General features: G+C 38.5%; 1 protein-coding gene across 1 annotated transcript; it reads right to left on the bottom strand.

Moving 5' to 3' along the window:
• Positions 1–3,714: 3,714 nt before the first annotated feature.
• Positions 3,715–15,859, bottom strand: LOC308395163 (tetraspanin-5). Its single transcript, XM_080879872.1, has 10 exons — positions 15,439–15,859; positions 12,057–12,107; positions 10,002–10,148; positions 9,735–9,905; positions 9,534–9,659; positions 7,800–7,847; positions 7,046–7,162; positions 6,891–6,952; positions 5,272–5,324; positions 3,715–5,185 (listed from the first exon to the last, which is right to left on the bottom strand). Exons 1-9 carry the CDS (start codon positions 15,520–15,522, stop codon positions 5,312–5,314), a joined length of 819 nt encoding a protein of 272 aa, XP_080735998.1. The 5' UTR covers positions 15,523–15,859; the 3' UTR covers positions 3,715–5,185; positions 5,272–5,311.
• Between the last annotated feature and the right edge of the window lie 371 nt (positions 15,860–16,230).

Raw genomic sequence — 16,230 nt, 5'->3', positions numbered from 1 at the left:
TAAATGTATTGGCTTGTTTTCCAAGTGAAAAAAAATGATGTCTTGCCATAAGAATCCACCTATTTTCTTCAACTTATCCAGTTCAGTGTTGTGGGGATGGTTATCCCAGCAGTTACAGGGCAAGAGAAAGGGAAAAACCTTGTACTGGTCACCAGTCTACTGACAGACCCTTCATGCTAATATTCACACCTCTGAATTTTGACTTGCCAGTTAACCTAACCTGTGTGTGTTTTAGGATGGGGAGAACATATAAACTCCACTCAGAAAGGCCCCAGCAAACTGGTGGATTCAAATACATCCATCACATGTATGGGAATCACGAGTAAACCTAACAAGCATGTCTTTACCCTGTGGTAGGGAGCAGCGTACCCAGAGGGACACCCACACAGAGAAAATGAGAACATGCAAACTCTGATTGATGCAAAATATTTTTATTAACTCATTCACTGCCAGCCATTGGCAGTGAATGAGTTAAACCCATTGACTCATTCACTGCAATTGACGGCTATAGACGTCAATGGCAGTGAATGAGTTAATAACAAACAGCCATTCCATTTATAGTTGTGGAGTTTATAGTTTCTGTCAGTTGCTGCATTTTTATGACATAGACATGAGTTTTAATTATTCAGTGACTTCTTTCACATGCAAACAAATTGCAGATGCTGGTGTCCCCACACTGCAAAAAGGAGTTACGATTATGTTATTCATAGAAGAAGAATTATAGCCTTAGCATGTTTCCATCCACCAAGATTAGTTTAACGATTTATTGGTCGAAAACTGACAAAAAAAGTCTTATAACATAAAAAGTATTATTGCTACAAGTGTGGTGTGTATTGTCAATATACAGAAAGTACCATATAAAGATTTAAATTGTCATGTCATTTGACATCTGACCTCTACTTCAAGGTCAAAATGATGATACGATACAGAGTTATTTAAAGCTACGTTCCTTACTGCCATTGTTTATAGTGATAATTTCCAGGCTTATAGGAACGATATATGGGGATTCTAAATGTCACATTACTCTGGAGCTCTGACCTTTTCTTCAAGGTTAAATAAGGTCAAACTTTCACAAAATAAACACCCTATAATCTTTATATAAGTTATTCACGTCCAGTTATTTACAAGTCAGTACCTCTTTTCCATCACCTACTCCTACATAACATTTAGCTAAAATATCAAACAACATTCAAGTAAAAGTAAATACTGCCCAGTGTCTGAGCTGCCTTGGTGGAGATTTGCTTTCTCAGTGTGCTTCTTGGAAATCTGGATTTAAAAAAACAAGAAACAAACTCCAAACAATGCCATTAGATTGGCACTCATAATCAAAGTACAGAGGAGTGGACACGTTTGAGAGGAAAACTGATTACTATTAACTGATTAGTGGGCACGTGTCAACTTTTCTTTCTCTTTACAGCCTGAAAAGGATCAAAACTCACACTGAGGCAGATAACACCCAATGTATGCCAAAGGTCAGTTCCTGATAACTCAGAAAACAGATACTGCATGCTGGTTATCTGCGATATGTTGATAGGAAAATAAGTGTATGTGTGTGTGGTTCTAATCTAATTAACACATGTACCATTGCTCTCACTAACTCATCTGAAGGCTAACATCATATCTGAATACACACCTAATTTTAGCATTTGTAATAGCTAAAATGTAATCATAAATAATTACTGAGTAGCACAACTGAGAACACATAATGTACTGGTGATTGCTGGCTAGTGAACAACAATGGCAGCAGCTAAGCCACATTGGAGTGTATGTGTACTTTATATGAAAGTTAAATCAAGTTACATCCAACAAGTGTTACAGGATCCAAAACTTTTATTTTTAAAATCCATATCTCATAGTTAAACTTTATTTTTCAGATATCATCCAAAATCAAACTTTAAATTGAATTTTAAATGGTATGTTGTTACCTCCATGTGTTGACGTAATGGATTATCAACTACATGTTGAACTGACTGAGCTAAAACACTGAAAGGATCTCATCTACCATGAACTCAAATTTTCTTTAAGGTCATTTAAAAGATGAATACTTAACTGTTTAATTCCAGCAAAGCCTGAAACTTGCCATGCTGTGTTGTCATACTCACCAGCTACCTTATTAGGCAGCCCTTTTCAGCTTCTCGTTAGGCACGTTGACATTGGTCAAGATGACCTGCCGAAGTTCAAACTGAGCATCAGAATGGGGAACCAAAAGTTAAATTTCTGGCTCGACTTCACCTACTTCAAAGCTGTGTGAAAAAGATCAATATTCTAACGAGGCTGAAGCTACAGCAACACTTTAATACTTTATGATGCATTTTTTAAGCTTCAACATCATCAGAATGGGGACAAAAAAGTGATTTAAGTGATTCTGAACGTGGCATGGTTGATGGTGTCAGACAGGCTGATCTCAGTATTTCAGAAACTGTTGATATACTGAAATTTCTCCACACAACCATCTCTAGGGGTTTACAGAGAATGGTCTGAAACAGAGAAAATGAGCGGCAGTTCTCTGCGTGAAGATGCCTTGTTGGAGGAGAATGACCCAACTGCTTTTAGCTGATAGGAAGGTAACAGTAGCTCAAATAACCCCTTGTTGCAACCAAGGTCTGCAGAAGAACATCTCTGAACACATAACCTTTTAAATCTTGAAGCAGCTACTGCAGCAGAAGACCACACCAGGTGCCACTCCTGTCAGCAAACATCAGAAAACTGAGGCTACAATTCACAGATTCACCAAAATTGAACAACAGATGAGTTAAAAAGCAGTTTTGATTTCTACTGAAAGATTTGGATCAGAATTTCTTGACACACGTTTGGCCTTTTAGTATCAGCTAAATATATTTTAAACCCCACAGCCTACCTGAGTGTTGTTGCTGACCATGTCCATCTCTTTATGACCACATTGTTCCCATCTTCTGGTGGCTCTTCCAGCAAGATAACACACATTTTCACAAAGCTCAGGTCATCTCAAACTGGTTCGCTGAACATGACAATGAGTTCACTGTACTCAAACGGCCTTCATAGTCAACAGAGCTCAATCCGAAAGAGTACCTTTGGAAGGTGGAGGGACAGGAACTTTACATCATGTATACAGCTGACAAATCTGCATCAACTGTGTGATGCTATCATGTTAATATGGACTAAAACCTCTGAGCACCTTACTGATTCTGTGCCACAAAGAATTAAAGGAGCTGAAGGTCCAACCTGGTACGAGCAAAGTCTGACTAATGAAGTAACTGGGGAGTCATTTTCTTGACACAAGCCACAGCAGTGCTTTTCCTATTTTTTCTTTCCCACCCATCACAGGCTCACTTCTCTGCTAACATTTTGACCTCAGTGAGGTCATAATCCCAGGGTTGTCGACCCCAGCATATGTTTTAATAATATTATTATTATTGCTTGAGTGTACCACGCCTTTAGTTTCAGTATATGAAAACCGTACGCAAATTAAACCTAAAAATATGTGATACCCACAGCTGGAGACCAGTTGGAGGGTTACAGTGAAAAAAAGGTCCAACATATATATTGTTTTAAACACAAGATGGAGGTAGTGAGTTGTCATTCACCCAGTCACACTGGAGTACAATTCCTCTGCAGCGCTACCATTAATTTTAGTCTGAGGTAAGTGCGGTATCAGTGTAACATATTATCCAGACAAAGTATACACAGAAATAGACAAAATAATACAAAGAACAACATTTATTCAGATGTATCTACATCTTATCACAATCCAGTTATTTACAAGAATCAGGAGTACACGTGAAAGAAAAGTGTGGTTATAATCGGGAGTATGTAGAAATCGCAAATATGGCACTAAGTGGCAGGTAAACAGATATCTGACACCATTTTGGCATTCTAACATTTTCTCAGTATAAGATTATACATGTGGTAGAAACCAGAAACACATTGATTAATATCATATTGTCATCAGCTGCAGAGGAAAAGTTCACAGGTTCACATGTCCTTTACATTAAATGGCTTTTTTCACTCTGTTAAGAGAAAACTTTGTGTGTTTAATATCACTGAATTTTTAATAAATGCTGATGACAGAGCTTGCGCGCTCTACTTTCAAGTACTGTGCATTTGTAAATTAAATAATTTACTTCTATGTTCAATTAAGTGCCAACAAGCAGTAAAAAAAAGTAAAAATCTAACAAATAAGGGTTTTCACGATTTCAACACACTGGCCACAACTAAAAATAAAGGCAAATTAATGAAGGTATGACAGAACACTAATGGACAAAAAGATTGTGTGCAAAGAAGGTGACTACACTAAAAAAGTCCCCAAACCCATTTTCAAGGTGACACTTATGAAGTACCAGGATGTTACATAAGCATATTATGGAAAGTTCCCCCTCCAGTGGCTGCTGCTTGACCAGATAACAGTCTGTCATGACAAAAAGCCGAACAGCTGAAATGAACTTCATTATCCTCTGTCCTCTGTGAAGATTAAAGTGCTTAAGGCTGAGTTTTGATTAGATGCCACATCGTTGGGTTTCTCTCAGTACATGTATTACATTATTTTGTCATTCTTTCCAAGAAAAGCAAGTTTACAAAGCTGAACACATCCATCACGTCTCTTCGTGAAACTACACGGTGACTACATCCCCCATAAGTCAAACTGCAATCTGTAACAGTGTCCACATCTAAAGTTCGTTCTCTTAAGTAGACTCCATCAAACATTCAACAAAGTGCTAACCAGCCGATTCAATCGAAATTACTATTTTACAAATACTTTAAAATACTTAACACAGTTAGAAGCCGATGTCCTATCAAGAGACAAAAGGCATGCAGTGCATTTCCAGAATCACTTTTATCTTCTTACACACCCTTTACATGCAGCTGTTAAAAAACTGCAGCTGTGAGACATATAAAACCACAGACCATATTCTAAATGAAGCACTACCTCAGAGAAACGCCGTCTCCGCTTGTTATCTGGGCAAAACACATTATCTTCCTGGCTTCTTCAACACAGCCTTTACTGTAACTCTAGCTTTTACTGAAATATTATTTTCCATTGTTTTTGTGTGTATAGTAGTATATTTCAGAGGGGGGGTGCTTCATTTAAAATACAGTAACTCTAAAAATAATTCTAAATTTACTATTTACATATGAGCGAGACTCTTCATACTGCACATTTTAGGTGACTAAAGTACTTCCCTTCAACGCTGGCATCCGAGCCGCAGTCCTGTAAAAATTAAATAAAAATAAAAAATAAAAAACATCGGAGGAGATCGATAATTTATACTGCTATATTGATCTCAAAGCGCTTACCTTGTACATCTTTCTTGCCTTTGAAAACTCTCAGGAGGTCTTAGGTAAACAAACTGCACAAAAACAGGAAGCAGATTTATGAATCGGAACAATAAAACAACCAAGACAATAAAAAGCACAAGCAAAATAAGCTTTGTTTGCAACACTGAGAAGCAGAGGGTTAGTTAATACAACATGCTTATTTTGTGAATTATGATCCCATATAGAATGAAATAAATAACCAAGATGGCGACAGGAAAACGCTGACTAAATAGTCAACCTTCAAAGCAGGACTTTGCAAAGCAGCGGGTGATGGTGGTATTTAGAGGTTTGTGTGTGCTGCAGCACATTTTCAAGTTTCCAATTGGGTGGATGTTTTTTAAGTTTTAGAATAACTGGGGCAGCTTGTTTCCTTACATTACACTTGCCATTAACACTAATGATGTAATACCGATGAAGCTGTTTGTGATTCTTTTTGTTTTTAAGTTCAAGATGTTTGCAACAACGTTTAATTTTTTCATCAGGGCGCCTTTCTAGCCTGACGGTGGTGCTTTGCAGAAAGTCCCTGAATAACCAAAGTTACCACAAAGCAACTCAGTATGTGACAATTCACACAATTATCTCACTTGGAAGCAAAGATATCAACCTGCTGGTGTTAATACAGGGAAACTCAGGCAATTTCAAATTCAGGACTTCATTTGTGGACCTGGAATGTATTTTCAAAACGTTGTTACATTTATTATCATATTACATGTTTATTTCATTCTGAACCATAATACACCCAAAGCCAACTCTACAGCCGCCAACTAATTTTTAACAACGAAATCATGCTTATAAGTTATTGACGTGACACACATAATGCATCATTTTAGATTAAAATAATTCATGACAGTAGGAGTTTATTCTGTTAAACCTTTTTTTTAGTTCCAAAACATTTTCGGTGCATTACAATATCTAGTAAAAACAGAGACGGAACGCTTTTGCCAGGCTTGCTGCACTTTGTGCGATTCATCTTTCCATATTTAGTTGTGACTAAATAAAATTTCGTTGCCGATACAAATTTTCGTCACCACTGAGTTACGTATGTTGAACATGACACATAAAAGCAAAGATACGCTATGATCATTATAGTCAGGTGTAACTGTCATTTTAAAGAGGACTAAGAAAAATTGAAACGATACTAAACAAAAGAATTATAGTGTAGTTTAAAGAAAAATACTCTGTTGTGCTTTTTTTAAATTTTTAAGTGTTAATATAGTCCAAATTTATAAATACCAATAGTTGTAAAGCTTTTCAAATAATTAAAGCTTTTGTGCAACTGTCCAATAATTTGTATGTTCTTCCATGTCAGGGTGTTGCAACCATAATCGTGAGACTTTTATTATGAAGGTTTACATACAAAAGTAATAATAGTCAAAAGGATATTTCATAATACACAAGCAGCCCTGCCCATCAGGTCTTTATGGCTGCCTGAAGAGGTTTTTAATGCTCTCTTAAATATGGAGCCGCTAAATTTAACTCATGTAGTTATGTTAAGTTAAATTACAAAATAAACCCCTACAAGCCGTGAACTGATTTACAAAAATTATGCACTCAGACACAAAATTTGACGCGTCACCCTGATGACCCTTGCTACCTACCAACTCTCTCTCACAGCCTCGATGTCGCTCACGAGATTTTGCGCTAAACAGATGCCAAAAATCTAAAAAAAAAAATTAAAAAAAAGGAAAACAAATTGTTAGGTAATGGAAAAAAATGACAAAAGCTCAGATGTTTAGGACAAACTGATCCCCACCTGCAGTAATGCAATCCCAATAAATATGCCTGCCACCACTGTCAGGTTATCTTGAAGCCACTTCTCAAACTGTGGTACGCAGCCTTTGATATAGATGAATGACCTCTGGTCAGAGTCCTGTCAAAACAATTACAAGTCAAACCAATACTACAGCGTGATAGTCAAGTTCATCTGAAATATATTTGGTTTTATTTTGCTCCACGACACTTAACAACACAGTTATTTTTAATAGCACATGATTCCCCTTTTCATTTTGCGGTTTCCCCTAAAGCCCTCCACAGCAAAATGCCTCTGATCCAGTGTTACGTAGTCGTTAACACACACTCGGCTCACTGTTTTCCTCTGACTCTTGTTAAAACTGCTTCACTCTGGCTCACATTTAAAGTCAAGAAAACAAACAGAGCCTTTTTTCCTTACATTACGCTGGCCGTGCAGTAAGGCCAAAGCTAATGACAGGTGGGGGAGGGGATTTCAATTCCCATTGCATTGCTGCTGCATGAGTAATGCCACAAGGCCCAAAGTGTTGATGGAGAGCCAGCTGCTGTATTTTCACGAGTGAGGAGTTGAGAAACATACTGAAAGAGGAATATTGTGTCCAGGGTGGAGCAACTGACGACCTCATATAGCCATATAAACCTCCCTGAGGCAAAATAAGCCAGAACAATTCATGCTTTCTACTCTTTTCTATTCCTTTTACTTTTTACATCAGGGTCTCAGTCTCGGTGATAAATTTAAGTTTCCGTTTGTAGCTCACCGGTTTTGCTCGGATGTCGTATCCACACTGAGTGTTAATGACGTCCTCCTGCGAAGAGAAGACACACATGCATTTTTAGATTAGCTAGAGATTCTAGACTGGCCTTTACAGTGAAAAACAATAAAACATGCATACACATTAAAAACTGTAAAACTAGATGATCATGAGTAAAACTCACCAATCCATGGTTATACAGTTACTGTGAAGATTTTTGCATATAAACCAAGGATTTGTTTATGTTTGCTTGCCTATTATATTCTACTTGTGAAGATTAAACGACTCCAACGTTTTGTGTGCAAGGATGCATCTGCCTTTCTGGTCAGGTTAACCTTTATAAGACTGTGTGGGACCACAGCTGCAGAAACTTGGGCTACAGTAACATTTAACTCCCAGAAGTCAAATTTTGTTCTCTTAGACTTCTGAAAACAACAAATAAAAACTTTAGTGGGCAGATCATTAAAATAAAATGTGTAAAACACCGCTGACAAAGGGCAATGTTTGAGAATAAAGTCTGGTGGAAATCTTTTCCTTAATGGTCAGCCAAAATGAAATGGCTTCACTGGATGTGGCGTCACAGACAGAGGGATTGCTTGGCAGAGGTTTCTGGCAAACCTTTGCCTTTTCCTTAGATCCATAGAGCAGAGGAAAAAGTTTAAAAGAAGTCAAACTTCCAGCAGCATTTGTAGCAATGTAAAAAAAAAACACTAAAAGCATTTCAGCTTTTGGATGTCATTTTTATGGCATTTAAATAATAATAATAATAATGGATTGGATTTATATAGCGCTTTTCAATACCACTCTCACATTCATACACTGGTGGAGGCAGCCACAGTTGTAGCTACAGCTGTCCTGGGGCAGACTGACAGAAGCGAGGCTGCCATATTGCGCCATCGGCCCCTCTGGCCAACACCAGTAGGCAAGTAGGGTAAAGTGTCTTGCCCAAGGACACAACGACCAGGACAGAGAGCCCAGGGATCGAACCGGCGACCTTCTGGTTACAGATGCGATTCCCAACCCCCTGAGCCACGGTAGCTAACAAAACTAATTTTAAATGTCACCTTTTATTTTAAATTAATACTTTTTGATGGAAAGCTAGCAGCAAAAAAAACAACAACTTTCAACTGACTTGAAACTGGCTGATAAAGACCTGACCTGAAATATAACCACAAAAGACACCTGCTGCACAACCCAACTAAACAATTAAAATTAAAAAAATGAAAATTTTTGATATGGTATACACATTAAGAGCACACGGTGCCTTTGAAAAACAACTTTTTTAAATCCAAGTGTTTCCTTTTTTTTCCCCTATAGAGAATGACCTTGGTGGGACAGCGTGTCCTTGGATTGTCAAATAAAACCCTTCCTGAGTCTGTTTTTCTGAAGAAAAATGCTGTCACTGCTGCGCACAGTAAGCAGCAGTTAAGAGTATTTTTCTGCCAAAAAATGCCTCGGTCCAGAGTCCCACCCATCCGCTTTCAGACTCTGACTTGCAGTCAGGGCCTGACACGACTAAACACAGCGTCCTGAGCGTCCTGTTGGATGCAAGCCATCGTCGCTGATAGCGTCACTGCTTCTTCTGGAGAACATAGATAACAAGCTGTCTGTGACAAGAAAGCCCTTCAAAACTTCCCCTCAAGTCTTGTAGTTTCAGCATGTTAAAAATTATTTTAAACTCTAACAAAGGACACAAAAACACCAACAGCCACAACGTTATCTTGTGATAGAGAGACATACCGCTGGATCTTTGGTGCAGCAGGAAAAGGGCACTCCACATTTCTCACGACTCGGGTTTGAATCAGTACAGTTGAAGTAGATGTTCAAATTCCAGTCATCAGCCCCAAAAGCTCCACAACACTCCCACTGCAATAACATATAAAATACAAGGTAAAAATACTAGAAAGAAATCGGTGCCACAAATAAAGAAACGTTGCTTACATATTCCTGGGTGAAGTCGATCAGGTTCTGCAGATCAATGTCATCTCTGTAGGCCCGAATGTTGTTATTAATGAAAAAATTGAGCTGGTCCTTGATCCAGTCTTTGAAGACAAAGGCCAGGACTCCAGCAGTCAGCTCAAGAAAGAAAATGATGCCCAGGAACACGGAGAACTGAAAGACATGAGAATTTTCTGAATATAATAACTGCTATGAAAACAAGAAATATAAAGAATTATAGATTTCTGAGAAAGCCTTTAACAAACATACAAACTTGAGCAGGAAAGAGTTTTCCCGCAGCGCTCCAATGCAACCAGCAAACCCGAGAATGAACATCACACCACCCACGACAAGGAAGAGCCAGACAGGGTCAAAGCCCCCCAGGTCAGTGATGGATGAGATGTTGGACAGAACACCCTGGGAGCAAAGCACGTGAGGTCAAACTCAACTGAAAAACCACTGAAATATCATCACATTGCTAACATTCTTCCCAGGTAAAGTAATCATTTTGTAAGCATGTTTAACACCCAAATTTCATAAAGTACAATCCAAACCAATGTAAGCAATTATTTAAAAGAATTTAATAATAAAATTGTCAATTGTTTTTGATTTTTGGGAACAAGCTAATTTACTCTTGCTCAGAGCAAGCAAATGTAAATATGTTTTAATTGACTTAGCTTATCATATATTAGCTACGATTAGCTTCCTGGATCTGTACAAAGCTAACCAACCTAATTTGATTTTTCAATTTCTGCAGTGACGAAACAAACAAGCTCTAGCATGTAAACCAGTGAGCTATAGATATGCTATTAAAGTTGTGTCAGAAGTTGACATGCACCTATCATTAGCATGAATGCCATGGTAGTGTTGGTATTGTTTTCTTTGAACTGCTCTTTTACCAGGGTAGAATGATTGTATAGCAAAGTCTAGGCCTATTAACTTGGTAGTGATCATGACTGACCACAACTAGATCACAACTTTATCAGCATACAAATGATTTGTTTGACAGCACTCACTGAATTCTTCAATACAACAGCGTAAAAATCTAAGGAATTCAAATTGGGTAGATCTCTTGAAGTCATTTCTAAACAACTTCACATTTCAAGACTATCAGTTCAAACAATTCTATGTAAGTATAAGTTATTTGAATGTGTCACCACATCCACCAGTTCCAGCTAAAGTCTGGTAGAAGATCCAAGCCGTCACACTCGGATGAACGGTAGTTGGTTAGGATGTTCAAAAATTATGCTATGGACTGGAAACTGCTGAAACACCAGCGTCACTGTCTCCAGTCAAGCGAGTGTTTCACCACAGAAAGAAGCCCCTGGTCCAAAATCAACACTTTCAAGCTCAATTGAAATTTGCAGCTTTTGACAAGTCAAAAGGGCAATGATCCAAATACACGTCAAAAGTGGTTTTGGGATAGATAAAGCAGGCTAACATTAAGCTTCTGGAGTGGCCTTCCCAAAGCCTGACCTCAACCCTTTTGGGTATTTATGGACTAAGCTTAAAAGCCAGGTCCATGCCAGGAACTTTACCAATTCTGCCAAGGTGAATGGTCAAATATTCAGGCAGAATTATGGCAGAAGCTTGTTGATGGCTACCAAGGTGCAACTAAGGGACATTTGACCAGATATTATAAATATGTATATATTTGAACCTGCATTTATACTTTCGACCCTGTGTGGATTAGAGAAAATCCAAAATAAAATTTAAACCTGTGCCATTATTTTTTTCTGAAGATTAAAGGTACATACTGTACAATAATTCTGTGCTGGAAAAAGAACACATTCAAGCCCATGATGCTGTATGTAGATTTTCTTACCTCTAGATAGAGCCTGGCTAGCTGTTTGTTTTTGTCCAAAGCTAACAGTCTAATTTAACCCACACTTTTTACACCATACATTTGACATTATATTAATCTTAAAGTTAATCAACCCATTATAATAATTTAGCAATTAACAAATAATTAAATAATATTAGTTGTAGTCACGTATGTAGGATGAGATAACAATCAAGATCTTCAAATGTACTTTGGTGAAAAAGTGCTCTCAGTAGATTGTCTGCTTTTTGCACTCTCAGTACACAATGAACAAATCTGTGAAATGCATCAGATCAATTCATAGCCCATTGTTCATGAGTCCCACAGGAAAGCACAGCATTCCTTTCTGATTCAGTAAAGCCATGGTGACCATTCCTTGCACGCAGTCGAGTATAAACCACAACGATATGCCGGTTTGTGGAATATTTGCAGATACCTGTAAGTAAAAAGCTTCACAGAAATAAGTCCTGCAACTTGTTATTACACATTAATATACGACTAACCTTTTCACTCCATGCCCACAAACCAATGGCAAGAAATGCTACTCCAAGGAACTGACAGAGGGAGAAAAGAGAGAAACAAGAGAACAGGATTATTTTGCTGTGACTGCTACATGTAGTCATCACACAGACGCACACTGACAGAAACTACAGAGAGATTTTCCTGGCAGTGGTCCATTACTAAATATTTCTCATCCCAGTCTGCAGGATCAGCAGGAGGCTTCCACATTAGAAAGCATCTTTAAACAGCTTGACTGTACATAACTGTACGCCGCAGTGTAGAAGCAGTAATCGGGAATATTATTACTTAGTATTTAGTATTTAGTATTTAGTATTTATTTATTTATTGTCATTGTCAAGAACAATGAAATTGCGTTTGGGGCTTCCATACAACCCAAAAAAAAAGAAGAAAATAATAAATACCCCTTAAAACCCAAGTGTACATATTTAACCCAGTGTGACTCCAATGCAATAAGACAATCCTTAGCAATAATGTTCGTAGAAATTCAGACAAAGACCTGAGAAACATGACAAAATACAACAATGCAACCCATTCAATATTATTGTACTGTGAGATATGATATCAGATATGATAGTTATCTATTTAAGAAAGGGGGGGGGGGGGGGGCAGGAGGGGGAAGAGAATAAAGATATGATGCACCAATGCAGACCAGTTCATTGCTATTAAGAAGTTGGATATGGTTATTGTCCGTGAGAGGGGGGCAGAGAGTTCAGGAGCCTCACAGCCTGTGGATACAGGCTGTTGGCCAGTCTGGATGTTCTGGCCTGTATAGACCTGTACCTTCTCCCTGAGGGCAGCAGATGGAAAAGGTGGCGCGCAGGGTGATGTTGGTCCTGCAGGATACTGTGCACCCTCCTCAGACAGCGAGTGGGGAAGATATTACTGATCTCTGGCAGACTTGTTCCAATAATTCTGCCAGCTTCCTTCACCACCCGCTGGAGTGCTTGCTGATCGGCCTTGGTGCAGCTGGGGAACCACACTAGAAATCCATACGTCAGAACGCTGCTGATGTCTGACAGACAGACCCATTACTATGACAGTATTATGATTTAATATTTTATGGTAGTTTGTGTTTACAAGACTTTTTAAATCTTGTGCTAATTACTTTAATATGTTTTTAATAAACACCTTATTTAATTGTCACATTTCCATGCCTTTTGTTACTTTCACATTCACTTGCAATGAGTTTTGGTTTTCTATTTGAAATAACTTTTTTACATCCTACTCACCACAATGCACTTAAAAAAAAAAGCATAGAGACAAACTCGGTAAAAAATATTTATGCTTCAGTGTCTACTGTGATACATCTTCACTGACAAACCATGACAAGAGAAACTTGAGAAAAACAGTATACTTTATAAGCCACTTAATTTGTGAGGATTTCAACAACAATTATTGTTGTTGGATATGCTTTTATCCAAGAACACCTTCACTATTAAAATTAAAACCCCACTAACTTACCAGGACTTTAACAAGCACTAAAATAAAGATGAGAAATAATAGGTTTTTGAATAACTGATTTTAACTGAAGTCTTTTTTTGAATTAGACACATTTATTCACCAGATAGAAGCACTAAGGACTTTTTTTAGATTAAAGATAATGAACTTTACAGACCATCTCAAGTATTTGTTTGTGAGACAGCTGTTAAGGCAGGGGAACAGTTGTTTGTGACATAAGCAGCTGATACCTGAATGACACAAAGCTCAAAGGGGCCGATTGCTGTACAGTTGGCTGAGAGCTTTTCCACAGCCCAAAGGCCTTTGTCTCTATCAGTCCCCGATACGTGAAGAACCACTGGGCACACCAATGCCATTCATGGCTTAAGTAGCATGTGCTGAATTTAGTGTATTTTTTAGCTTCTTTGTTTTATTTAATTTTTTTATGTCAGTTAGCACAAGTCAAAATTACTGATATAAATAAGTGAATAAAAAAAGATAGGGGCTTTGGCCGAAAGTCCCACACTCCCACACCGCAATGACTTACCAGGACACTTGAACTGTTACTAATATCATCAGAGATGTTGTCAGCATCTGTGTTTTCCCCACAATAACAAGACAAAATCCCTGCTGTTAAAAAGGCCTTATATGGCCAACGGTGCCTATCAGTAGGACTGCTGCAATTTACTGTATCTGTATTTGTATTCGTATGTAGACAAAAGTAGATATGCCCATATTTAATCCATCCAAAGAACATGCTGTATATGATGCTGTGGAGCAAGCAGTTCATTTGTTGGCACCAAATATGATAATGAACAAATGTCTCAGGCAGCACCAGGCTCAGTGGTTAGCACTATGGCCTCAAGGCCAGACAATCCTGGTTTCAAACGCAGGTATGACCCTTCTGAGTGGCCTGTGCATGTTTTACAAAGGAGCTCCTGTTATCCAAAAAGGTTAATGCTGCATAGCTCTGCCGATACACCCTCAAAAACAAAATTATTACTCTCAACGTTTTCTTGAGCGTCTTGGATCACTACATTATGTGAAGTTTTATTCTGCTATTTCAGCCAAACTGTTTATTGACTGACGGACGATTAAAAAAAATATGACAGAACAATCAATGATGAGCATAATGTCCCTGCTGTCTCTTATTCAAACCAGGCCACACTATTTCATACATCACTTATAAGTTAGGCATTGTTTTCTGCGACCAATCCTCTAAATCCACTGATTATTCTACTTACTTTAATGCAAGTACTGGAGAGGCAGCCAATATCAAACAATTAACACTTGGACTCACTGACAGCGTTTTTGCTTTAAATGAGATAAAACAATGAATCGATCAAAACAGTCACTGTTTAAATCGATTAATCGCTGCGGTTCTACGAGAGCATCGCTCTGTTAATAACTTAACTAACCATTAGTAAAGCCTACCCCACCTTCCCTCATCAACAACCTGTGAAAAAAGCACCCATGCGGGTTATTGTTTCAAGCCAGGAAGTGGCGGCCCACGGTGACTGTGGGTTTAAAAGACGGAATGTTTGTTTTTTTTCCCCTGCGGTTTCACTCATGCATAGAAAAGGTGACGGCTGTTTTCTCAACCTAAACATCACCACGAAAAAAGAAGAAAAAAAAGGCCTCAGCTGAAGGCTACGGTCATGTAAACACGCGATGATGCCGAGAGAGAGAGCTGTTCTCACTCTGATGGAGGACACACGAAAACAAAGCGGCTGATGGGTGACAGGGAGCAAGTGCACAGGAGCAAAAGAGAAAGTGGAAGCGAATCGAAACCCAGGACAACATAGACACAACAACAAACACATACGCACACATAAATGCACCTCACAGCTGCTGATTGGGAACAAAGAGCGTGTCAGTGTGTTAAACTGACGATGGCAGGCCTGAAGTCGCAGACGGGGGACTTACCCAGAATATAATGTTGAATCCGAAAATGAAATACTTGATGCAGCAGCTCACTTCGTGAGCCTTGAAATGCTTTCCTGACATCATCTGGATGGATTTTGTTTTCCTTCGCCGCCTCTGCAACAAGCAGGAATCACATTTGCAGCTGTTCTGTGTTTGGCAGTCGGGATCCTCTGGAAACACCCTTTAATAATTTTTTTTAAGGGCTCAACACATGCCGCCCTTTCTAGCGTCTAATTATTAACACCATCTTGATTTTGTGCGGATAAAAGTCGCAGATGAAGCCGTCGGGGAGCGTTCACAGTCCGTCGGCGTCCCTCTACAGATCTCAGCTTTTACCCTGCGTAGATCCTCAGAGGTGTAACGCTGAAATAAACCACAGTGAAAGTCAACCAGATTAAAACCGACGGTCTCCTATCTGACCCGTAATCTAGACATGGCTGTTATTTGATTGCCATGTCTAGGAACCAATGATTTCTTTTAGTGATCTGAGAAGGCGGGACTTCCTCCATGAGAGGGTCTCTAGCCCCATTACAGTGGCAGATAGTACTGGTTACGAGGTAATTAATCATTTATAGCGGAATTTATTACCCATTAACTAAATACGTGTATGATACACGACAGGAATACATAAGACATCTTTCAATTTCATTGTACCTGTGACAATGACAATAAAGAATATTCATTCATTCATTCATTCATTCATATTCAAGTAAACTTCATCACAGCCATCAGGCTATTAGGCAATAATAAGGGTATAAGGCTTGAAATAGTAATTCAAGTTGTAGTGGAATA

Source organism: Rhamphochromis sp. 'chilingali' (genome assembly GCF_963969265.1).
Source record: "Rhamphochromis sp. 'chilingali' genome assembly, chromosome: 4".
Taxonomy (NCBI): Eukaryota; Metazoa; Chordata; class Actinopteri; order Cichliformes; family Cichlidae; genus Rhamphochromis; species Rhamphochromis sp. 'chilingali'.
This window is presented reverse-complemented; position numbering and strand designations above follow the sequence as displayed.

Coding starts and splice junctions, on each gene's coding strand:
- LOC308395163 (XM_080879872.1), bottom strand. CDS start 15,522: ATGATGTCAGGAAAGCATTTCAAGGCTCACGAAGTGAGCTGCTGCATC. Junction 9,660..9,734: donor TCGACTTCACCCAGGAATAT/GTAAGCAACGTT, acceptor ATGTTATTGCAG/TGGGAGTGTTGTGGAGCTTT. Junction 7,848..9,533: donor GCTGCACCAAAGATCCAGCG/GTATGTCTCTCT, acceptor TTCTCTTCGCAG/GAGGACGTCATTAACACTCA.